Raw genomic sequence first — 25,760 nt, forward strand, 5'->3', positions numbered from 1 at the left:
GTTTAAAGCGAAGTATTCCCTAGCTTCTTCAATGGTCCGTCTAGTAAGTCCATCCATTTGTTGATTGTTCCCAAAGATTTAGGCATTACGCTAAAGCCAAATTTCCCAAGTAGAAATTCAAGTGAAAATGGTGGACTATGGGAGTTTGAAACTAGGGAACCAGGTTCTTGAACTTAGATTAGCAAATAGCCACATCTCCCTGGTCTCGAACGAATACTCGACTAAATTTACGAATATTCAAGGCTACATATAAATTTTGGCAAATCAGAAGTGATACTTAGCCACAATTGTCACCCAAAATTCAAGAGAATGTTCCCGCAAGCACAAACCACAACAAAAGGAAGCAAATACCTAGGATTTGATATTAGTATTCAAAACAATAAAAGCAAATTCTTCCAACCCCTCCTGAATAAGATGGAATCAAGACTATCGTAATGGAAGGCGAAGCTATTGGGCCAGAAAGGAAAAGTTACCCTTATCAAGTTGGCTCTTTCGACCCTACCAATTATCATTTATCTTGCTTCCAGACCTCGATAAGTGTATGGGGGAGAGGACAAATGAATGAGGAAAATTCAATTGGGATCACATGTGCAATGAAAACACACAAGGTGGGTTAGGGATCAAGAGAATGGATGTCATAAATAGAGCGCTACTTGCAAGACAAGCAAAGCAAGGAGTTGGTTGATCGAAGAAACCTTAGTTAAGAAATATTGTAATAGAGATGGCTTCCTCCAGTGGCAAGCCAAACTAGGGAGAAACATCCTCGACGGCAATGAGTTAGTACAACAAGGCCTAATACGGAAAAGAAAGAATAGAACAATAGATGGAGTGAGGTGATATCTTTCTTTTAAAGGAACCAATATTCCAACGGAAATTCTGCTCTAGTGGAGAGTTTTTTTGTGAAACTGGCCTATCTTGAAGAATTTAACAATAGGCATGAGAGAAGTCAAACCCACAACATTATGCAGATACTAAGAGAATTTTGGAATTCGCTGTGGACTACCAAATTACCATTCAAAATAACCATTCTCCCCTGGAAAATTCTCAATAATACAGGCAGAAATCCACAAAAGGATTGAAACAATGGACCCAAAATACCCCTTATGCCATTTAGAAAGAGAGGATGCAGACCACTTATTCCACAACTTCACTTTTGTGAGGGCAGTTTGGTTTGGATCACCCTTAAGATTGCGCACATTTTATCTAAATAAAGGCCTAACCTAAGAATGGATAAGCATAAACATAGACAACATACAGAAGGGTATGGAAGAAGGAGCCATGATGTTCACACCACTATGGCCACTACCCCATGGAACATTTGGGTCCATAGGAATAAAGTTGTATTTGAAGGAGAATCCTCTAATCCAAGTGCAATTATTATCCTAGCCACCAAGGCAACGCATGACACCTTTAGGGCATTCTTGAGGAGGAACCCCCAGAGGAGAAGAAGAGGAGAGCAACAGGAGTTAGATCACCTTCAAGTCACAAGGTTTTCATCAGATGGTGTAGAAGGAACTCTTTGGTAAGTATTCTTATCCTTATAATGACACATAACTTTAAAACAAAGAAAATTCTGCGAGAAAGATTTAATCAAAGTCATGGTGTCATTCGGAAGTTACTGGTAATCTGATGCACTCTAACATCTGTTAGCCAACACAGCTTAACCTTGACCCTCATTAGGACGAAAGATAAATTAGTGAGCCAAGTCCTTGGAGGTAAGTTGAACAAGGTGAACTGGGAAACCAAGCCAATATTAGATGACCTCTTAGTTCTCAAAAAGCTTTTCCATTATATTGGTGTCTATAATGAAAACCATGATGCACTTAAATGGACTTCCAAGGAAGCATTGAGAAGCCGTGGAAGCCCATGATTTTGTCACGTTTTTGCCTTTATATAAAACCAAAAAAAAACTGTTGTAATTAAGGGATTAAAGGAGACTAGAACCTTGCAATTTTTACCTATTTTGCATAACTAGATAGTAGTCATTAAGCAAAGTTCTAACAAAGCAATGATGAAGGAATTAATAATTTAGGCAAACAAACAATAGTTGACAAAGTGGGATATACAAACAATTTACTAACATATAAATGAACATATGCAAAAATAATGGTGGAAAGATATATATAAAAGTTGAAACAACTAGATTATATTATAAGTTTAAATTTATTTAAATATATAGATTTTAAAAGTTAATTTTCAACAATAATATTAGGATTATCTGAACTTGTTGGTACCAATAATCAACAAGAAAAAGAGATAAATGGTGGTGATGAAACGGTTCACCTAGTGTGGGTAGAAAGCTATTAATAGTAAGAGAGAGAAGGCTTTTCGGGATACCTCTTTATGAGGTGAATGGGTTTTTATTTGAGAATATCTCATAAGTAAGTGAGTTATCTCATTGTTCCATGATAAAAAGGCCAACGTGACTTTATAAAGTTACGATGTGATGTTGTAAAGTAATCTTGTAATAGGAGATGGTTATTTTATTGTCATCAAAGAATCTTGAAAAGTGAGACTAGGTGGTAAAAATAGAGGTATACTACCACTTAGTAAAGATACCTCGTGACCAAAGTATGCGGGGAGGTGGTACAACAAAACTAATACTCAATCAGCTGAAAGAAGTGGGGTTAACATACATTAATTATGCATGGTGTGGCGTGGAAGGATTGATATGGCAAGCATGACCACACCACCATTTCCATATATATCATGGTCCGGCAGTGAGATTTCATAGCATGTGAGCTGAGCTGCAATACCAGAACTCTTATTGCCATCAATAATTGTACAAAAATTATGAACCAATACAAGACAGATAACAGCACAAGTAGACAAAAATCCTTCATGTTTATTGTCACCACACTCAAGGAGCTGGAACTCATGCAATGCATTCCGTGAGAAAAAACACATCACATTTTGCTTTTTGCTTACAATCACCAGTTTGTCTAAATTAATAACCATCACAATTCACAACAATACAAGCTGGCTTAATTACATCTGTGATCATTCTTGGCTGCTTCACCCACTTGGAAAAGCATGCATGTAGCAATGAACATATATATATAGAGAGAGAGAGAGAGAGAGAAAATTACAGTAGCGGGGCCATGGATGGTTAACTTTACAACAGCATACTTTTCATTTTGAGTGAGGTACGGTGAATCTTCTTGAACTCAAATAGGAAATGTTGCTTAATAAAGAAAGAAGAAAGAAAAAGGATACTTAACAAGTTTCCTCCCTAGATGCTTACAAAAGTCCAACCACTGCATTATCATCCATACGCATGCATTTTTCACTCTCTTCCACTCAATCAAATCCCAGCTTAGCAACCTCACAAATTTTTTCTTTAAAAAACCCATCTTTCTGGTTCTAAACTCACCCCCATCCATCTCTTTTGCATATACCTTCAGTCACTAAGCAATAGCAGCCACTACTGCAAATGGCTTCCAACAAAACCTGTGCTGTCCTTACAGTTTTCTCTCTTCTTCTTTTCAACTTATCATTCACCAATGCTTGCCATTCATGCAAGCCACCAAAGCCCATTCCACCACCTGCTGCATGCCCTCCACCACCAGCAAAGCCTGCTTCTTGCCCTAAGGACACATTGAAGCTAGGTGTTTGTGCTGACCTACTTGGACTGGTAAACATAGTGGTGGGAACACCTCCTTCGAGCAAATGCTGTGCTTTGCTCCAAGGCTTGGCTGATTTAGAAGCTGCCCTTTGCCTTTGCACCGCCATTAAAGCCAATGTGCTTGGGGCCAACCTCAACATCCCTATTACCCTTAGCTTACTCCTTAGTGCATGTCAGAAGGAAATCCCTCCAGGCTTCAAATGTTGATTTTTTTTAAGAAGCACAATCAGTTGTTGATGTTGCCTAATGGCTGAGTTTGCTCTACTTTAAATTTATATTATGGTGCTGCAAATTAATGTGTCCTTGCTTTTAATTAGTGTATTTTGATGTTGGAATAGGACTATTTATCTATGATGTTTGTATTGCAAAGAGCTTGGCATTGTGTGATATACTTGTTCAAATAAGTAGGCATGTGGGTTAACATTTAACTCCGCCTAATGTAATGTTATTTTATTGTAAGATTGTTAATGTTAAGTTTATGATTTGATTAACAAATTTTTCAAATCAGTATACCCTGTTTCTCACCCTACACAGTCTAACCCAACCGCAACAGATATATATCTCTCAATAATCCTTAAGTTTAATGGTTATAATCAAAACATAAGTTTCCCCAAACTAAGTTATAATCAAAATTATTACAAGGAGTTATTATTTATTACTTAAATTGAATAATTATATTGTACTTAATTCAAAATAAATTTAAAATCAAATTAAACCACAAAATTTTTTTATCATTATTTTAAATTTAACAACATATTATATCTACCATCAACTTTGTAACAATTCAACTTTCAAGGCCACCTTTCTTTAATTTGCATAAAATACCAAAAAGAAAGAAAGAAGAGTAGAAAGTGTTGGTAGTATAGGTGAAATCAAGCTAAAGAGATCAAAACTACCACATTGCCTCATTGGCTTATAGCTTTTTATAGGTGGATCTAAATAATGGTGTCTTAGATTTTTATTTTTTTTAAGTTTTGTTTTTATCAATTTCGAAAATAAGTAACGGAAAATGAGTAACAAAAGATAATTAATGACCTTTTTTTGTTAATTAATTCTACTTTTGATTAGTATAATAACAAATTTAGTTCTCAATGTTTATATATTCTAATTCTAAAAAGTTTGAAGAATTTTTTTTTAAAAATCTAAAAATATATATTTAAAATTATCAGTTTGTCATGAATTTTTTTAAAAAAAATTAAAATCAAATTAATATAATATACAAAATTAATAATTAATTTTTTTTATACAAATTAAAAGTAAGATAAACACACGAAAAACTAAATGAAAACATATATAAATCACAACTAATAATAAAAGGATTGCTGGTAGTTGTTTGAGTCTTAGCTCAATTGGCATGGGTATTGTTGTCAATGCGAGAGGATGTGGATTCGAGTGTGTTGAAACACATTATTCTCCTATTTATGGGTTGGGGGTTATGAGTAGTTTTAGGCATTGTCTTAAAAAAAAAGTAAATTTAAGTCTCTACTAAAGGGGTAGTTAGGGGCTGTGTTTTAGCCCCTTTAAAATCCAAGAAGTTATAAATTAATACATGTATTTTGACCCCAAAATGATAAAATTGTGATTTAGTCTTTCTTTAAATTATAAAATTTTAAGCTTACAATGAAATTTTGCTCCCATGAAATTTTCGGCCGGTCCAAAAAAACTTTCCTGGCTTCACTTCTATTCCTAATCTAATATATTTACCTATTTAAATTTTGTTTTACTCATAGTTTAAACTAATTTTTTATTTTAATTCCGTGCGTTTTATATATGTGTTATTATTAGTTTCAAACCTCACGTTTCATTATTTATTATATGTTTTTCTTAAACGCACACATGTGTTCTAAATTCGTGGTTTCCACATACATATGTGTGATAAAATTTCTAGTACTTGTCTTTCCATGCTTTTATTTATCCTTTTATTTAAAATAAAAACTAATGTTAATCTAACTTATTACGATGATGTTTTTACCTTTTCATATTTTTATATAATCTTTAAATAAAACAACTAAAAATAATACATCTAAAGATTGAACCTATGTTAACAAAATTTAATCACAACTTCTTTACCACTCAAACAATAATAATTGTTTAATAAATTTTAAAAGAAAATATTATTTTACATGAAATATTTTCTTTCACTCACATTGTAAGTGTGACATAATCTTGTATGATTTTAAAAAAAAATTAGAAAAATTATAAAAAATATAGGAAAATTATAAATTTTATTGATATATTATTAAAAATATAAAGGAATTATAAAAATATTTTTGAAATTTTAGAAAAAATATTAAATTGTTTTTTGAAAACCCATAAAATGTTATAGAAATTTATATATCAATTATTAAGATGGTAAAAAATTAAAAAATTATTGAAAATATAAAACATCTTAAAAATTTGTAAAAAAAATATATAGAAATTTTTTATTATTTTTGAAGTTTTGGAATTATATTTTCGATAATAGGGAAATAGAGAGCTTGAAGTGTAATGGTAATCAGTTAAGCGCTTGGTCGCTTAAGGTTAGTGATAAATAATTGTTTTGCTTGAGAAGAGGTGATGCACGATAAAAAAGCAATTTTTATTAAAAAAATTTAAAATTTATTAGAAATATTATAAAATTATAGGGAAATATAACTTACTAAAAATTATAATAAAAAAATTGAAAATTGAAAATGACTACTCCTTTTATAAAATTTATAATTTTTAATAATGTGTTTATCATTTTAATAATTTTTATAGTTTATTTTATAATTTCTAAAAGTTAATTAAGTTATCATAAAATAATTAAAAATCTTTTAAAATAATTAATTAAGTCCTGACATTAGTATTTTTTTTCAAGTCAAATGTCACATTTGTCATCACGTCATCACTTAATAGTCTATTAGATATTATAATGGTTTCAAAAAACATATATGATATTTTTAATTTAACAAAATAAATATTTAAGTATGTATTTACTTCAAAAATTTTAATGTGAAAATTTATCATTATCACATAATTATGTAACTACTGTGAAATTTTTGTCCCACTCGCAGTTTAACCCCTTCTTGGTTCTTATGACTACGAGGGTTCCATCAAACGCTTGCATGTGCAGCTGATACTGTGGTTGTCTTTGTGATGCTTTCTTGAACTGTAGTGGAAAGTTAGTGAGAGGATCTTCTACTTACGAATTGTGTTGGAGGCTAAATGGTTGGGGTTTCGGGTAGTTCTACTACAATTATACACAGCGAGATTGTTTTTACCTTGTGTTTTTGGTAGTTTCTGCATGGGATACCAAACTTGATGGTTTACTTTCTCCATCCCCAATTTTTATCAACATGATTTGATGGTTAGCACTAATAAGAAAAACATGTACACTTACTGATTTCTACCTAGAGCCTTGGATTTTTCAGCATCAATCCCAACATCGTTTATTAGCAAAATCTATTTCTTGGTCGTGCAATAATATTTTCTTGTTTTTCCCTAACAACGGACGATGAACATTCAAATAAAAAACTGAAACCCAACAACCATTGCTGGTAGTACATTGATATGATGTTGGATTCACAACAACGACTCACTGAGTCTGAGCCTTGAAATCCATGTCATGGCTCGAAAAGCTGGGCCCAAGCAGCTTTTTCTTTAGAAGGATGCCGGCTAGTAGGGCATTGTGTCACGGTTGGTGCGTAACAAAAGTGCATGTTTATTTGAGTAAAATTCATCCAATTCTCAAAGTTTTTTGATGACTTAATAACTATTTCGATATTCATTTAGATTTTTAAAGATATAAATAATAAAAATTTTAAATTTCCTTAATACTCTATCTTAATGAACAAAAAAAACCACAAAGAAAAATAAGACACACCAAGCGTTTGAGTAAATGCTACCCCTCAAATTCAATAGTATAGATTAAATCACATCGACGATTAATATTTGTGCTTATCTACAAAATGAGAGTTCAAAGGGATTTACATTAATTCCCCCGCTAACTCCAATTTCAGTAGAGTATTTTTTTGGGCCACTAAAACTTCAAATAAATAGATTTTTCCATATGTTTCACAAGTCAGACCAATTCAAACGAGTCAAATGAGTTTCATTTAATAAATTAACATCTATTATTAGATGCACTGTATGCCATGGTAAGGAGTTTAATTGCAATGGGAAGGCAATAAGTAAGTTTATGATCTACATTGATGCAGGATTTTGGTACCAACTAACCAGGTGAAACGAGGTGGGGGAAAAGTCTTTAATCGATTGAAGTACTAATTAAACCGAAATAAATGAACCAAATTTTAATCGATTTTCCTTTTCTTTTTTTCAGACCCACGTTTCTTTTTTTCTTCTTTCTGAAAATCCAGATAAAAATTAAGAAGCCACAATCAGTATTGCTTTTTCATGTTAGTCCTCCCTATTTTAAGCAATGATTTAACTTTAATCCACTTTTATAGTTTCTATAATGGAATAAGGTGATTTATGGGGAGAACGTTAAAGGTGGATACGTAATACCTATATTAGTGATCTTCTAAATTTTTGCTTTTGGAAGATGATATCCAAAACAGATACTTGTTTGATAAAAATAATTATTTTTATTCAGACAATTTATCTCCTATCTAATCGTATTAATGTGAACATTCAAATATTTATACATTTTATTACTATTTAAAATATGACTTCACTATTCATGAGTTGACTTCAGTATTCTTATGTCTAACATTTTGAGTAGACTTCAAGTGCATACTGGAGATGTACCTGCCAAACCAGGCAATCTCAAGTAGAAAAACAATCTACAATGCTTATAAACCAAAATTTAGCTACATCCTGTTTGAATCCAAAGTATTTTTGTCATACAAGATGAGAGTTGCAGATGAGCTTCAATTGGTTTGTTGTTTTACAGTGTCACCACCACAGGCACTGTCCAATTTTGCCAATAAAACAAGCAAAAATTTCCCACCATTCTTTATGTTTTGGAGCGTTTCTTGTTTACGACTCAGACTGAGTTCACTCGGAAACAAAAGGCGTTCACATGGAAACAACCATCACTGGGTTCTTTCCCAGCTTTCCCGTCTTTATATATTATGTTTTGAATTTCACTTTTGACAGTTACAAAGGAAAAAAAAAGGGAATTTTACAACATAAACGTGCATTCACAAATTGGTTTAATCCTTGAATACGACGTCGTTTGCTATTCTCAACAACGGTTGAATTGACCCCGGGGAGAATTTCCGAGCGAACAAGAACGGAAAACGCCGCCGTTGCTTCGTCGCCGGTGAATCAGAGCCGTAGGTCCCGTCGTCACCGTATCGAGGCTCGTCTTTTCTTAGCCGTGAGATCAACTGAGGCCCAATCTCGGACTCGACGTACATGCGCGGGTGACCATCGAAGCTGCCGTTCCAGTCCACGTGTGTTAGGGTGGCTGGCACTGCGCCACGTGGATCCCGCATGTGTATGAGGGTGGGAAAATAGTTTTCCTCCGGGTAACACGTGTCCCACACCACACACGGTTGGTTGAACTTCGCCCATATCACCTCGTCACCAACGACGAGCTTCGCGTGCTTACGTGTCAGCGACCAAAATTGAGACCCAATCCTGAAATCCTCCAACGTAACCTCCGGCAACATCGAGTCTTTTCCACGCGCTGCCCACCTATCGTAACTCCCGACCTCGTTGTTCAGTATCTCGATAAAGCTTTTCTTTGACCGAGTGAGCGTTTTGTAGGTGAAGTCAAAAGAGTGAATGGGAATGCAAGAGGCGGACAAGAGGACAAACATGTAATTGGAACGATCATGAAGCAGCGCGTGAGCCAATAACCTCCGGGCAGCAGAAGCGAGAGTTGGGGTGAAACGGAGAGCGGGTTTTGAAGGGATGACTCGGTGAGTGAACACACCCGAGAACGGCGGGTCGTAAAGGTAACTCGGGTCGGCATGGACATAAACATTGAAGAGATCTTTGGGGGTTTGGTTAAAATAAAGCTCCCAAAGCGGAGCGAAAGGCAGAGGCGAAATAGTGAGGAATAAAAATGCAATCTTTTTGGGTGAACCGGGAGGGAGTTTTGAGTTGACACGGGAAGCGACTCGGAAGAGTGAATCGTCGTCATGCAATGGTAAAGGCAGTGGCTTGGAAGAGAATCTTTGTTGGGTTTTGGGCGGAGGGTCCAAATCTGGAACTAGGTTGTGTCCGGAACCGTCGTGGACGGTGGTTGTCGGCGAAGTGATTGTAATAATAACGGCTAAAGGCAAGCAGAGGAGTAAAGCACAAAAAAGAGAGAGTGGGGTTGGGGACAGCATGGTTTTCTTCCCTTCTTTTTCTCTTTGTTCTGTTGAGTGGAAAGAGAGTGACTTTGAGACAGACCCTAGAGAAAGAATCTAAGAGGAAAAAGAAAAATGTGGGATTTGGTATATTTTCTGTGGAATAATAAATTATTTTTTTTATGCTATCATTTTATCCCAATACAAAATTTTGATAGACAGAAATTGGTTTGGTCAAACTGATTTTCACTTTTTTATATTTTTTTAATTTAATAAAAAATATAACTTTTCTGTCAAATTAAATTGAATTGATTAAGAATTTAAGATATTAGGTTAAGTGTAAAATCAAATTATAAAGTTTTGATACTTTGATGATTTTGACCACAAATCAGCTTTGCCTCATTTATTTGTAATTAAATAATAACTAGTTTGACTTTTGCATTATAATAATTACTGTGCCTAATTTGAAGATTGGATCTGGGCTTGCAAAAACATTTGGTTGGGTTAAGTGGGCCACTCTAGACTTCACAATTGGTTTCAAATGGCTCCTAGCACTTGGTATTGGACTTGTTTAAGGCCTTTAATAATGTATCTCAATTTTGATCCAATTTCAAAACTCGGATTTGATTAATTCGAAATCCAATTTGGCAAAATCCGTTATGATAATAATAACTCAACAAATCGAATCTTTCCAATTTGAGTTCAAAATAATTTGAAACATTGAATTTAAGATCATTTATATTTAAAATAACTCGAGCTCAAATGTTAAATATAGAATAACATGAACTTGAAATGACTTGACTAATGAGAATGTGTCGCATTTGGGAACTATGATTCTTGAACTATGATTCTCACCTTCTTTGCCTCATATAGTGTGTGGGTCCAAAGAAGTCAGATCAAAATGCAGAAAACTAAATGAAAAGAGGTGACCACTTTATGCCCAAAAGCTCAATGATCAGTGATGAAGAATGAGCAAGCATGATTTCCAATGATTTGAGACAAAGAAAGAGGCAGAAATGCAGACATAAGTGTAGACCAAGCAAGTTCTAAACCCTGGGTCGGACTCGGGTCAATCTTTACAAAACCTATATCATGTAATAAACCAACAAAAAGCTTCCATTGGATATTTCAGTTTAGGGAACTTCAAAACTCTGAAACAGTTCTTATCTCAAAGGAATCATTGCAGGAAAGCATGATAATTCTGCCTTGTAATTATCTGCTATGGTCCCCTTCCAATTTTAATATGTACAGGACAGTTTATATACGACCAAACTCCTAATGTTTGATGTCTCCTCTTTGACAGTGACTTCTCCAAGCTTTTCTAACATTGGTTATACCTTGCCTTTGAAACTTGAGGGTTCTTTTTCATTATTATTTTCTTGAGATTATGTTTTCATCCTATTTTTATAGGGTAAAATTGTCTAAAATCCAGCTAAAACAATAGAAATAGAAATCATTTACCACCCAATGTTGTTTTTTTCATGAATTAAATTGATGGTTTTAAGAGGCTGCTAGTTTCTAGTCTATACCCAATTATTGAATGATAATTTAGAAAAAAATAAAATAAAAATAAAATAAAATGAACACAACCATGTGGAGGGAGTGGATGAGCCTTAACAATTAAGAATCAAAGAAATAAGTACCATTTTCAACATGAAATTTCTTTTGATAAAAAATATAAAATCAAATCAAATTAATTCATAAAAGTTGAATTAGTTGAAATTTTATGATTTTAAGAAAGGAAATATTTTTTTTCAAAATTTTAACCATTGTAACAAAGCTTGATTAGATCATTTTGTTTAATTGAAGAGTCGTATATCTAGAAGTTAAATTGTGTATGCATTTTTGTGCGTATGCTCGAATACGCATCGTAGCCTAATAACCTCATCTTTTCATTTTTGGCATGCTTGCCTTCTATGAGGGAGGCTATATCACATCAAAGGCCCTAACAACAACGACCAACAACCACCTTGAAAGCTTAATAGACTTCAAAAGGGCAAGAGTCAAACTATCATGCGAAGCATCAACTTCTCGAAACAAATATGGCATGTTGACACTAAATCTCTATTTCTTCCCATTCAACAACAAGTCAATGTAGTGGAGGTAGCTCGACAAACACCATAATACCATAAGTCCCTACTTGAAATCCTCAAGAAATGCCCAAACACAAACCTCAAGTAAGGAGAGTAAATAAAGTTCCATTAAAACGTGGGAAGCTCCTACAAGGAATAGATGGGAGAGGACTTTTACTAAGCTCTTCTCCAAAAGGAAGGAGACAAACACCCCATTCGAACAACTGGGGGTTGAGAAACGCCATAATGGCTGGAGCATTATTCTATTGAATGGGAAGAAAAAGAAGAATGAGAGAAAAAGGAGGATAGAAGAGCGATGAGTGACAGAGGCGTAGTAGATGAAAGATAATGACAAATCAATTGCGCAAGCGATAACTAGCCACCCAAACGATGGTCGAGTTTAAGATATGTTCCTAACTACCAAACAAAAGAAAGAGAAAAGATAATGTTTTCATCACTTAGAAAGGGTACACTTAGAAATGCACTTGAACTCATGTGGACCTACTCTACAAAAAATTGCATTAAAGGCCTTGAAATTTGCATTAGCCAATTTTTCTTCATCATTAGTCCAAGTTACTTCAAGTTTAAGAGTTTTACACCAACTACATCATTTGTTGGTGGGTTCCTAACCTATCAAAATCATATGCCAAGTTCTTTCATCTGTAGACTTGATAAAAGCCCTTATCATTGCCCTCTAATAGGCATAATTCATGCCATTCAACATAATGATCTTGGAATTGATGTTCCCTCTATCTTAACAACAATTCAACAACCGGATCTCTGTTTAATGTGTCAAGTGTCTAGCTCTGATACCAAATGAGAATTTGTTTATTAAGCTTTTCAGACTTTCATTCAATGGCAAGTAGACTATCTTACTAATAGTTATAAATTAAGAGATGAACACTAAAGTTTAGTTATACGCTATTTGAGAACTTCATACATCTATGGGGTCTTACTTAAAGAGTAACCCACTATAAATCAACAAGTACAAGACATATTTAAGTCCAACCCACTTACCAAGTTGCAACCTCACTTCTATACTTAACCTGTTGGAACGCCAACATACCTCGCGACACAACAAAAATATATTCTAGTGATCACAACCTATGGATCCATGTCTGAGGAACAGATCTAAATTGAGAAAACTATTAAACAATACCTAAATCAATATGAGTAAACAATGTACATCTTGATAAAAGCGTTGAAATCCTCAATTGAACATAGTTGCAACTAGTTTCGCTCTAGCTTTTACGGTACACACTTGGAAGAATAACGATCAGAAAAATTCTCCATACTTCTTTAGAAAATTTTGAAAATACTTTTTACTGCGAGACAAATGAATTTTAAGTAACCCTCAAATAAGGGATAAAAACATACCTTTTATTCAAAATATCTTATTGAATAGAATATTTCTCATAGAGTGATTTAAGTGAGTTCTGTAAAAACATGATATCTTTTCCATAAAGGATAACAATTTACATCATTCCCTAAAATATTTCTTTGACTGAGATTTATTAAATCCTTATTTAATAATTGCAATAAAGATATACTAGTTAAAATTATATGAAACCCAATTCATATTTATTTTAGCTAGATTATCTATGTGTGTGCATCAAGTATGTCCTCGTATTGTGTCTAACATTTAAATCTATCAGATTAAATTAATCATGAGAACACTTTTATAATAATTTAACCCGTGTGATAGTTAAAAATAACCCCAACTATCATTTAATTCTAATTGATTTAAACATAGAGTGTGACCCTATAGGATCCTGTAACATTAGTAGTAACATTAAAACAATTCTAATGTTACAAACAATGAGTGAATCTAGGAATGCATCACTGCTACCCAAGTTGCAGAAAGTCGTGGTTCGACATAACCTTCTATGATAATATTATCGCGTAGTATATCCCTTTTTTTGTAATATTTGGATTGAACACGAGTCATGGAACAGACACATTAGTCTAATATTTTACTTCTAAATTTTGAGTAGACTAAGATAAATAAAATGAGTACGATATCTTATATTAACTCATTTGAGTATGGTCATGCATTTCTCGTCTCACCCGATCAAAGGACCCAAGATATCGCTCCTATTATGTAAGAAAAAAATCTTATATTGGTCATTCTCATCCCACTACATGGATTATGGCATACCCATAAACAGTCTTTATAACTCATCCATCTACGGAAGACATTTAACTGTGTCAAAGCATAGAACTCATAATGTTGAAACAATGGTGATCTCAAGTCTAACAATCATGCATACAATTATCACTATGAGAATGTAATACCCCAAATTTTTAATATTTGAGAAAGGATGAATGTTTAAAAGGTGAATTAATTATTAGGAGAGAAAGTATGAATAATGAAATTTAGTAATGATTAAATTACAAATTTTTTAAAGTTGAAGGGCTAAAAGTGAAAATTTACCATCTTGGGAAGGGAAAATTTTGAAGAAATATTTTTACGGATGTGATATGGATATGTATTGAAATGAGCTAAAAACTCAAGATAGGGGTTAAACTGAATAAAATGGAAAACTATAAGGACTAAAAATCAAGGTTTTGAGAACTGGCCTGATGTCGAACTTGTTAGACCATCAGTTCATTGGTCTAACTAATCCATCCGATTCAATTAAATAAATCATTAGAAGTTCATAAAAGAATAAAAAAATATCCAGTTCAACCGGCCCATATCAGTTCCCAGGTCAATTGATTTAGTCTCTAAATCAATATCCCGATCTTTTTCCAATCCAGCTAATTTAATTGACCGTTATGATCTGGTCCGATTCAAACAATCATGCCATTGCTAAACACTCAAATCTTAAATGAAAATTTTCAAAAACACATTTCCAAAGAAATGCTTTTTTTTTTCTAAAACAATCTCATTATAAGTTCTGATTATATTTGTTCTTTTTTATATAATACCTAAAACTACCCATAACCCCTCCCAACCTATAAATAAGAGGATAATGCGCTTCAACGCACTTGAACCCAGATTCTCTTACATTGACAAGAATACTTATACTAATCGAGTTAAAACTTATTCCACCAAAGTAATTCTAAAGTAACTCTGAATTTGACTAAAATTTCTATTTCGTTGAATATGATAATGAGATTCTAACAAATTAAGTAAACAATTCCAAGAAAAAATTAAGTAAACAGATTAATTTCTAATTTTAAATTTAAATTTAATTTTTTTTTAAAATGCATAAAAAATTTAAAAAAATTTAAAAAAATTAAACCCCTAATATTTTTTACATTCAATTAAGTATTTTAATTTTCAAAATGTATAATAAATTTTAAATTAAAAAAATTAAATTTCTAATTTTTTTACATTCAATAATTAGGTACTTGAACGGTTATAATTTTATTGATTTAAAAAATATATTGTATCTTCTCTATTTTAGTAAAAAAAATAGTATTTTATTTTAAAAACCGTATTTTGGGGGAGATTTTCGGACATCTATCATTTTGTTGTCTTGTAAGAGAGTGTGACCTGGAATGCAAATGGATTTCAGCATAAAATGACATTTCAACTTACATCCATCAAAAAATTCCGATTATTTTATTATTTTTGAAGTAGCGCTTGGATCTTGTATCTTCACTGTTTATTTATCTTACCATCTTCCTTTTTATCAGATCCTTTCCATTTTCCTTCGCTACTTCCTTCTAGGCTTCTTTCCCATGGAGTTCTGGTTTGTCGCACGCTTTACAAGGTAACAAGGAAATTACTGAAATTTTCAACAACAACAAAAAAATCTTTTTGTTTGGTGGCGTTGAAGATCTCTGTACTCAGTCACTGGAGCTTTACGCTATACTTAAAAAGCATCGATTTTACTCGGTTTTTCACTGTTTCGATCCCCTTTTTTTTATATCTTGAAAGCAACTCTTGATTTTTTTAACTCGATTTTTTTTTGCTGTTTATCTGCCAATATGAAGGACATTAATGTTTCTTGTTCGTTTCTTTCTTAAATTATAGCAACAGAGAATATTACAAATGCGATAAATATATATTCTTTTTTTCTGGGAAATTTGTGTTTTTTCGAACTGGTAGGTTTGAGAATTTTAATTTTATAAGTTTAATTCCTTTTAATTGGTTATACCTGTAATTAGGCTTGCAGTTTACTTTTGTTTTATTCCTGCTATAGTGTGGGATCTGATTTGGGTTGGCTTGAAAATGCCCAACAAAATGGTGTTTTAAGTGTTAATCCCTTTTCATTGCTTGTTTCTTAGTGTAATTAGCCTTGCATTTTAGTTTGTTTTGTTCCTGATACAGTGTGTGATGGATTCCGATACCGTATCGTCCACGGGTGGGCTTGAGGTTGCCCATCAAAATGGTGTTTATCCGTCCGGGGATGCGTATGACAGTGGTGTTACAGATAATGTGAACGGGACCGTTGCGGAAAGTTTCGAGACTTGTTTATATAATGAAATGGATGACAATGGAGCAACTGAACAAGCTAGAGAAGGGTCAAATGAGTGTGTGGAAAGCAGTGGATTGATTGATTCTAAGGTAGTAGGTCGTACATTCTGTTTTTGAGTCTTTTATTAATTACCATTAGACTGATTCTGTGCGCATGTAGGAAGGGGGAGTCAAAGATAATTCGAAACAATCCGAACCTGGTAAGGTTCAAGGCAAGACCAAGAATGAAAAGCCCTCTGTTCCCAAAAAAGTTTCTCCAGCTTTAGTGAAGAAACATAAAGATGGAAAGATTACAAAGGCAACAGTGCCAGCTCCGAATGGTGGTTCTGTTGCTACAAATCCACGTATGAAACAGCCTCTTAAAAGTAGATCATTGAATGAAAGACAAGCCAATGTATCCAAGGTTTGAGTTGGTTGTACTAGTTTCTTTTTCAGCGCATTTTCCCCCTTTTTATTGTTACCATTGTTCCTGCGCTTTTTGATAATTTATTTTCCTCTTCTCTCTGTGCTTCCGACAGCATTCTGAAAAACCAGATGCAGGCAATGCGTATGTACTGCTTGTTCTTTTGTTTGAATTTCTCAAGCTCTAACTGGGCTTAATGTGCTGCATGATGACTGATCTATGCTTCTGCTTTTTCTCAACTGTTCTATTGTATATTACAGGGAGAAACTGAAGCTAAAGCCTCTGAATAAAGTTGAAGGAGACACAGAATCATCGTATCCTTTTCGGTTTCAATGTTTTGTTATACTTTCTATCTGGGATTATGGATGTTGAAACGTGTTGCGATTTAAGTTTTCTTTGCAATGTTGCTTATAGGTTTCTTTTTCTCTTTTTTTTTTCTAATTGACATGTTTCTGTTTATCCTTAATCGCATCATGGAAGCCCGACGGCAGCTGATGCTAAAGTTCATAAGATCGGTACTCTTCCAAATTATGGTTTCAGTTTCAAGTGCGATGAACGGGCTGAGAAAAGGAAAGAGGTTGGTGCTTTATATTATATATCCTTTGGATTCTACATTGTCTATTCTTGCAGCAATTTTGCTCAACTTTTAAGTCTTTGCTATTGTGTTGTGCAGTTCTATAATAAACTCGAGGAAAAAATTCATGCAAGGGAAGTAGAAAAGAGCAATTTGCAAGCCAAGTCTAAGGTGTTCTTTTGTGATCGTAACAGGTTATGCTCCAGATTCATTTCTTATCATAACGATATTTTGATTCTCTGCAGGAAACTCAAGAAGCAGAAATTAAGATGCTTAGGAAGACTTTGAAATTCAAAGCGACTCCAATGCCAAGCTTCTATCAGGAACCTACACCTCCAAAGGTGGAATTAAAGAAGGTTAGTTGAATGTTCTCGTAGCTGGTCCTTTGAATATATATATGGCCACAGTGACTTTCTCAAGATTTGCAACATTAATGTTTGTCTATTACTTGGGTTCAGATACCACCTACAAGAGCTAAATCTCCAAAGTTTGGTCGGAGGAAAAGCTCAACTCCTTCAGACATTGATGGTAACAGCAATAACAGTCACCAATCAGGCCGGCTAAGTCTGGATGAGAAAGCATCTCAGAGAATCTCTGCCAAAGTGATTTCTCCTGTCCATGCGAAGAAGTCACAGAGGAAATCACTTCCCAAACTGCCTTCTCAGAAGACAAGCTTGTCCGGTGCAAAAAATGAGGAACAGAAATCCAAGGTGTCTGATCAGGAAACGACAACTAAACCAAAAGCAACATCTAAAGCAACAAGGGAGGAGAGTACCGCATCATCTTATTTGACAAATGAAGAATCATCTCCAATTCAACAACTGGAAGCATTTTCCGGAGCTAATTCAGGTGGAAGTCAGCCTGACTTAGATCTAGGGCCAGTGATTGGAGACTTGGAACAAGAGTCAATTGCGGTGGAGCATTAAGTATGGCAATGGTTTTAAATGGACACTAGTATATAAAGTTCTCGACCTCATATTGCATAAATAAGGACGACTGAGACTGAATTATTTGATGATCAAAGGCATGGAAACTGGAAACTTCTACATTATGAGTGATGATGATGTCGTCTTTTGTCTTCTCCGATATCCAGCAGCTTCGGTAGGTTTGCAAAGGTTGCTGAGGTTGTTTGCAGCATTGTATGTCCTAATTTATGTTGTTCAAGGATGGCTTATTTTGTTTCTAAAGTTGTCTGCTGTTGGCCAAACCTGCTTAAGTCCATTTATATTGTGTAAATTGCTCTGTTTGTTCTATGAAATTAGTGTCTTGCTACTTGCAGAGATTGATTATCTATTTAATTTCACATTCTTTTATTGTTTTTTTCTACTTTTGTTAGATTTTTTTTTTTGGTATTTTTTCGTGTTTGTTTTATGGTGTGGGGACCATATGAGTAGACAAAAAAAATCAGTCAAATTTATTCGATTTATTGGGTTAGACAGTTTATTTAGGTTAATTGATTGTTTTTATTTTGATCCAATATTAAAATAGTGAGGGATAAATTCAGAAATTTATTTTAGGGAGGGTTAAGATTAAATTATATTTTTTAAGGAAGGTGAAAGTATAATTTTATCACTGTATTAACATATTATTTTATAGTTTTTAAAGGAATTATAAAATAATTTTATCATATTAAAGGAGTCGAAGTGCAATTTAATCATGATACTAATTTAAAATTTCAATTCTTTTGTAGGGACTAAAGTTCTTTTTACTCCCCCTGCCTACCCCTTAATGCGGACAGTGAATTTAATAGTAAATATTTACTTGCCAACAATTCTCAAAATAAAAACTCAAATAATTAAATATCTAAATAACTGAACCAAACTATCCACTTAATTAGTTCAAATTAATAAAAAAATTTATGTTAAACTTTAAATATAAAATATTGTAAATAAGCATCAAATGTAATATATGCTTATTTTATAATAATTTATTTGACTTCCAACTTTATAGAAAAAATCATTTAAATTTTCGTTATTTTTTAATTATTAAACTTACATTTTTTTATCAATTTACCTTAAAATAGATGAAAATGTTATCATTTTTAACTCTACTAACATTACATACACGTGGATTGTTACATGAATGACGTGTTAACATTTAATTAATTTTTTAAAATTTAAAAAATTATAAAACTATTGACATGATTTTAAAATCGTTAAAATTATTAAGCAATATAAAAAATATTATTTTATATTTTTAAAATTTTAAAAAATTAATTAAATATTGACATGATAATCTACAAGTATAACAAAATTAACAAATGTAGATTATTCTATTCATTTTGAGATAATTTAATAAAAAAAATACAAGTTAGAGTTTAAAAAATTCAATTAAAAAGACAAATAATTTTTTCTCATTAACCTTTTTTTTTATAAAAACCATCAATACATTTCCTTTGTCAAATTCGTTGCCCTAACCATAATCAAACCATAATCAAATTCAATCAATTTCATAATTTGTAATTTTTTTCTTTTAATCACAAAAATCAATTAAACAAAACCGAAGATCTGTTCAATTAATTTGGTTGATTTATTCAATTATTAATATCAATTAAAAAGCCCAATTTCAAGGGTGAGGCAAACTAGATGGTGATCAAAGAGCAATTATTGATTGCTTTCTCAATAGTATTTTTGGGGATAATGCTACCACATATAATAATGGATATTTTGGTGATTATTCAGATGATTTTCAAATACGAATTTATTAGTAACCTTTCATTTGATGCTCTTCCCGACAACCCTTTGATTTTTTGTTGAATGCAGCCACAAATACCAACCTCACCTCAAATCAACAGCAAAACTCCCATTACCACAATCATATTCCTACTTCACATCATTTCTACATACATAAAAAGTTTGATCATTTTTATTTATCATAATGGGGAACATAAACATAGATGACCTCCAATGCCAGGTTTAACATTTCATTATAGTTGACAGGTTGTCGTAGATTACAACAGTTCAAAGCCAAATGAAACCAGTAAAAGTAGGGTTTTGGTAATTAAAAAAACAACTACAAGAGTTGTCATGACAGAGTATCTAAATTCCTTGCTGCCATGGCCAAAACCCATAATGAAAGCTGGTCACCAAACTTTGAACTGCCAAAAGCAACCAATGACTCCAAAACCCAACCATCACGTGCAGAACATTGAGTTCAAAAACGTGGAAGACTGGGTAAAACCCACAATGAACAAACTACGACACTAATGAAAGCTTAGCCAAAAGGCTAAGCAAAAACACCATAACAAACTGGAAAGATACTCTAAATTCCAGAACTAGGCAACTGTATTCTCAGGGAAATTCGGCCATCGAGAAACCAACACCCGTTATCGGGATTCAAAATCTAGTAACAGGTCTTTGATGAAAGGGAACCTGCAAAAAAAAAAAGGGAGAATAGCCGTATTCCCTGGAAAATGGAAAAGGGACTGAGTTCGGGAAAATAGAGGACTCGCAACTGAGGCACCTAAAAATTAAACAAACTGTTGCTACTCACAAAGGGTATCTATAGGCTTCTTGATTTGATCAAACCTTGTTTTGTTGATAATTTAGTTCAGAAAAGGATATCACACCTCCAGAGCTGCTCAACGAGTAGGTCAACTGCGCTGCTGCTGATTGCCTTGCATTGTTGTAGGTTTAACCCCAACAGGGTCTGACCCAGTTTTAGAAGTGAAGGCATGCTTTTGTCAGAGACCTTAGAGCAACCAGACATAGAAAGGATCTGCAGTTTGATCTGATTAGAACGAGCCAGAGCTGCAATTCCAGAATCAGTGATTGCACATTTGGAGACATCAAGATCACTGAGTAACTGACAGTTCTTTGCAATTGCAACCAAACTAGCATCGCTGATCTTACAACCTTCAAGATTCAGCATTTCTAGAGTCCACCCATGCAAATCAGCCATGATACAGACAGCTTTGTCACTTAAATTAACACAACCGCTGAGATTAACCTTCACCAAATCTGCCTCACGAGTCTCAAGCAATGGAAGAAACCCAGCGTCTGATATCCCATGAAGCCCGCTCAACTCTACATGCTCCAACTGAGGGCACAACTTCCCTAATGCAGCCAAGCTGGCATCACCAAAACCAGGGCAGTTACGGATGGACAGTGATCGAAGGGATTTGCAAGGCAATACAGAAGGCAATCCCAGGTTTAGGTCCTTTATACCATAGCAGTTCACGAGAGAAAAAGCCTTCAACTTTGCACCACAGTTAAGAAGGGAACCGAAAAACCCAAATTGGGTGATCCTGTGGCACTCCTCAAGTTGCAAGCTCTCTAGTGAACTAGCTGTTTTGGCGAAAGACACCAACCCTTTATCAGATAAGAAAGCACATTTATGGAGGCATAACTGTTTCAAATTTGGGCAACCCTTTCCGACAGCTTCAAGTCCCAAGTCCGTTACACCACGGCAGGATGTAACTGCAAAAGATTTCAATTTCTGTAGCCCATGACCATTACCCATTACCCAGAAGCCCTTCTCACTCACATTTGGAAGACTAATGAGAGAAAGATCAGTCACAGCCTTGCCATAGTGACCTATAACAGCAAGAGAGACATCGGTGATATTCAAGGCCTGGAGCTTTATTTTTGTGAGGGTAAATGAAGCTGAAGACAACATGCTCACAATTCCTTGATCTCTTATAAGGGGACAGTCTTTGATCGAAATAGCCTTTAGATTCGGACAACAGCGAGCAAGAGCTTGGAGGCCTTCATTTCCAATGTTTGCACAACCCTCAATGGTCAGATCCTTCAAATTAGGACAGCCCTTAGCAACAGCAAGCAAAGACTTATCAGTAATTGCAGGGCAGTGGCAAAGGTCAAGCTTCTCTAGCTGGTGACACCCATCAGCAATCTCACACAGACCTTGATCTCCAACAGAAGACGAATCCCACAACGAAAGAACCCTTAGAGAAGGGCATCCACGGGAAATGGCCCTGAGCCCAACGTTAGTCACTCCACATGTCGAGTTGCTTCCTCTAATAGAAAGCTTACCCAATCCTCCACGGCTTGCAGTTCCTACAGCAATAGCAGCAAGTCTAACATTTGTTGCTTTCTTCCCTTCCAAAACCCTAGAGAGGTATCCATCACCCTCAACATCTTGATCTTCAACCTTAGAAACAACTCCACCCTTGTTGTTATCATTGATTTCATCTCTGTGGATGTTGCTTAGAAGCGTAAGCCAGCGCTTGGAAACACAAGCACAGGAACTCCTCTCTTGGCCTCCAGGTAACCGTCTGAAGATTTCAAATAAGCATTCATCAGGGAGAATCTCAATTGATGGATTCTTCTTCTCAACCCTTTCTCCAGAGAAAACAATGGGGGGACTGAAGCGGGACCTCTTGTGATGAGGAAAATATACATCCACATGGTGTCCAAGGGAGAAAAAGAGACTTGACTCCTTGGGGTTTGGGTAAATTGACCCCCCGGGGAAAAAATTATCACTTCCTGAAAAACAATATCAGAAGGGTTTATGAGAACAAAGCAATCTAGCAAAATACCATAAGGAAACCGGATTAAAGAACTTGACAGATATTTCCATTTAAATACAAGTTGTCAAGGATATTGACAGTATGCAGCTATCAAAAACCACATCTCTACTAATATCATGTCCAACAAATATAAAGAAACAATAAGGATAAGATCCATGAACAAGAAGGAGCTCTGAATCCATAACAAATACATAATTCCATCTCAGATATAGACCAAAAGAACCATATATTTCAGAACAAACGATTACAAGTCATTCAAAATAGACTGATCTACAACCAGCACACCTCTATAGCTTTCAAGTTGAAAGATGAGTAAAACCACTAACAGATTCAACTAAAAACTAACCAAGCTCTCCGCTAGAAGATCAAGCTATTCAATATATCAGATTTGTACAGGTCAACCCATGAGCCGAAAACTAATGACACACACAAAAAAGGAAACAAAAAACAGATAAGTTCTAAGGAAACCTGATCTACCACTAGACTACTTCACTGCCCCACCAAGTCTTCACAAAAACCAACTAAATTTATTTCCCTATATCAACATGAATTCAAGTAACTCACAACCAAGACTTCAAAACCAAGTACCATTGAAAAACATGATAACACCAAAATTGAAATATGTGTGTATGTATGTGTGTGTGAAAGCCATTAATCATCCATGATCTTTGATCAGTACACTAAGTTACCGAATGTACTCCCAAAATTTCTAAAATTTGTTCACAACAAAAAGGGTGTGATCCATAAACCAAAGTTCAACATAAACGAAAATCAAAGATACCCAAATAGAAGAAAAAGCTGAATTTTAGCAAGAAGAGGTTACCACTAAAAGAAAATAGCTTTGACATGAGTACAACTCAAAAAACCCCGGGAGGTCAAATCTGCACCGTTCCTCGCCCCAAAACCCTCCAAAGAGAGCAAAAAAGAGAGACCCAACAAGGAAGAAAACGGAAACTTCAACGTGTGTAGCTTGAAAACAGGAATGCATGAGAAAGATTGAAGGTAGAAGGACGTGGAAACCCTATCAGATAGGGCAAAAAAAAAAGGAGAGATAAAGGAAGTAAGAAAAGGAAAAGGAACGAAAGATAGTGAGGGGAGGGGTAAGGGGGTTGGTTTTATTAGGAAGAGGAGACGGGTTAGGGTATGTGCGACAATGCACATGAGATGAAAGGAACCCAAATGCAATGAACTTGACCCCCCAATTTTTTGGGGCTTCGTTTCTTTGTTGATATTCTCTCTCTTCTTTCTCTCTCCCCCCTACCATTTCAATACCGCTAACCGCTTTTGCCGTTGCTGGTTTTCGATTCCCGCTTTGTTATCCTCGTGAGTGTTTGTTTGGACACTCGATTAAGCTAAGCTTTAAGTTGCCAGTAAAATCCAACAATGGAATAAGCGACTCTTAACTTAGCTATGTGACAATAATTCTAATTTTAACCCAAAAACTTAGTAGGTAAATTAAACCCTAAATAATTTTAACCTAAAATATTTAAATTTAAAATCATCAACCCTAACAAACTGAAATCTCAAAATTGAATGACCTTGACTGATAATAATACGGATTTAAAATTGACCCAAGGTGGTGTTGATTCGATCAAGTTTTCTAAATTTATTGAATCATTCATCATAATTCGCTTTAATTCTCAATTTCTTCATATTAATTTTTTAGACTTATTTTAATAAAATAAATTTTATTTTATGCCTTTTAAATATTATTTGACAAATTTTCAAAATCCTTTCCATAAATATTTCTAAAAAATAATAATTTTTTAAGAACTTTTAAATTATTTTTACTGTTTTAAATATAAAATATTTATTTTTTATTCATAAAAAATAAAATTAAATATATATTAAATAAAAATAAATTTTGATTTAATTTCAAGTACATTCCATAAATTATTCAAATATCTTAATTTAAATTTATTTTCAATTTAGTCCAATTTTTTTCTCAATCCTTATTCAAATTGGCTTGACCCAAACTAACTTCACCCCTCGAATCTTTTTCCTTTTCGAAATATAAACATAGGTTATAATTTTCAACATTAATTATCGGTTAAGCTAGGAAGAAGAATGGAAATTGTATTGGAATGCATATTGAATTTATAGTGATTTGGGTATATTTAATTGAGTGGGGGAAGCTTCTTGAATCTTTTGTCTTAGCTAAGTTTTTATTTTTGTTTTGGTAGGGTATAATAAAAGTCATCCCCAAGTTAGGTAAATTCATCACCTATTTTAATTATCTTCGTAGACAGATTGAGTCTTAACCCGATTGACATAAATATTATTGTTAATGTAAGATAACGTAGGTTTGAGTGCACTGAAACGCATTATCTTTTTATTTATGGTTTAGAGAGAAACTATGGGTAGTTATAAGCGTTGTGTCAAAAAGAACATATATAATCAGAATCTATAACAAGATTATTAAAGAAAAACCCAAAAACATAAATCTAATCTTGATTTGCTTAATCATTCAAGAGAAAGAAGAATCAGATTACTTGGAATATTATATGTATCTAACTCGAATAAAAAAAAATCAAGCCTCAATGTGGAAGAAATTGACAAAATTCAAGACTTAACTTACTTTCTTTAAATTTTAAATAATAATAATTAATTGTTAACTACCACGTGGATGTCACGTCATCAAAATTAATAAATATTCACTTTTACATCTATTTTAACGTGATTTGATAAATTTTTAAATAGAATACGAAAATAATTACTTTATAAGATGGTTGTGTAAATTATTTAAATAAAATTATTTTAATAATTTAGACAAATTGAATTAAGTGGCAACCTCGTTAGATTAGTGGGTTATCTATTAGACTCTTGTTTTCATTTATATGTATATATATATGTAAAAAATTGTTTACGTAGGCATCAAAGTCTAAAGGGACTAATCATTCAATGACTAATAAGCCGCCAGTTTAATCATAAAAAATTATACTAAT

At 33.7% G+C, this 25,760-nt stretch overlaps 4 protein-coding genes across 5 annotated transcripts; 2 read left to right on the top strand and 2 right to left on the bottom strand.

The window, feature by feature from the left end:
- The first annotated feature begins 2,957 nt into the window (after positions 1–2,957).
- Positions 2,958–4,116, top strand: LOC107893450 (14 kDa proline-rich protein DC2.15). The gene has a single exon (XM_016818441.2). It carries the CDS (start codon positions 3,434–3,436, stop codon positions 3,830–3,832), a length of 399 nt encoding a protein of 132 aa, XP_016673930.2. The 5' UTR covers positions 2,958–3,433; the 3' UTR covers positions 3,833–4,116.
- Positions 4,117–8,601: 4,485 nt separating this feature from the next.
- LOC107893449 (glycosyltransferase BC10) lies at positions 8,602–10,044 on the bottom strand. The gene has a single exon (XM_016818440.2). It carries the CDS (start codon positions 9,886–9,888, stop codon positions 8,761–8,763), a length of 1,128 nt encoding a protein of 375 aa, XP_016673929.1. The 5' UTR covers positions 9,889–10,044; the 3' UTR covers positions 8,602–8,760.
- Positions 10,045–15,642: 5,598 nt separating this feature from the next.
- On the top strand, positions 15,643–18,640 carry LOC107893448 (protein WVD2-like 6). Its single transcript, XM_041085590.1, has 9 exons — positions 15,643–15,768; positions 16,204–16,440; positions 16,511–16,753; positions 16,869–16,897; positions 17,014–17,067; positions 17,231–17,330; positions 17,427–17,498; positions 17,573–17,683; positions 17,786–18,640. The coding sequence occupies exons 2-9, from the start codon at positions 16,210–16,212 to the stop codon at positions 18,251–18,253; spliced, it is 1,308 nt and encodes a 435-aa protein (XP_040941524.1). The 5' UTR covers positions 15,643–15,768; positions 16,204–16,209; the 3' UTR covers positions 18,254–18,640.
- A 1,530-nt stretch (positions 18,641–20,170) lies between these two features.
- LOC107893447 (EIN3-binding F-box protein 1) lies at positions 20,171–24,069 on the bottom strand. Of its 2 annotated transcripts, XR_005907862.1 has the most exons (3): positions 23,639–24,040; positions 20,820–22,771; positions 20,171–20,732 (listed from the first exon to the last, which is right to left on the bottom strand). XR_005907862.1 is itself a non-coding variant. In XM_016818435.2 (2 exons), exons 1-2 carry the CDS (start codon positions 23,661–23,663, stop codon positions 20,877–20,879), a joined length of 1,920 nt encoding a protein of 639 aa, XP_016673924.2. In that variant the 5' UTR covers positions 23,664–24,069; the 3' UTR covers positions 20,171–20,876. The 2 variants fall into 2 exon arrangements, 1 of the variants encoding a protein (XP_016673924.2); XM_016818435.2 differs by having other exon boundaries at positions 20,171–22,771; positions 23,639–24,069.
- Between the last annotated feature and the right edge of the window lie 1,691 nt (positions 24,070–25,760).

The sequence above is a fragment of the Gossypium hirsutum genome, chromosome A13 (assembly GCF_007990345.1).
Source record: "Gossypium hirsutum isolate 1008001.06 chromosome A13, Gossypium_hirsutum_v2.1, whole genome shotgun sequence".
Classification (NCBI taxonomy): domain Eukaryota; kingdom Viridiplantae; phylum Streptophyta; class Magnoliopsida; order Malvales; family Malvaceae; genus Gossypium; species Gossypium hirsutum.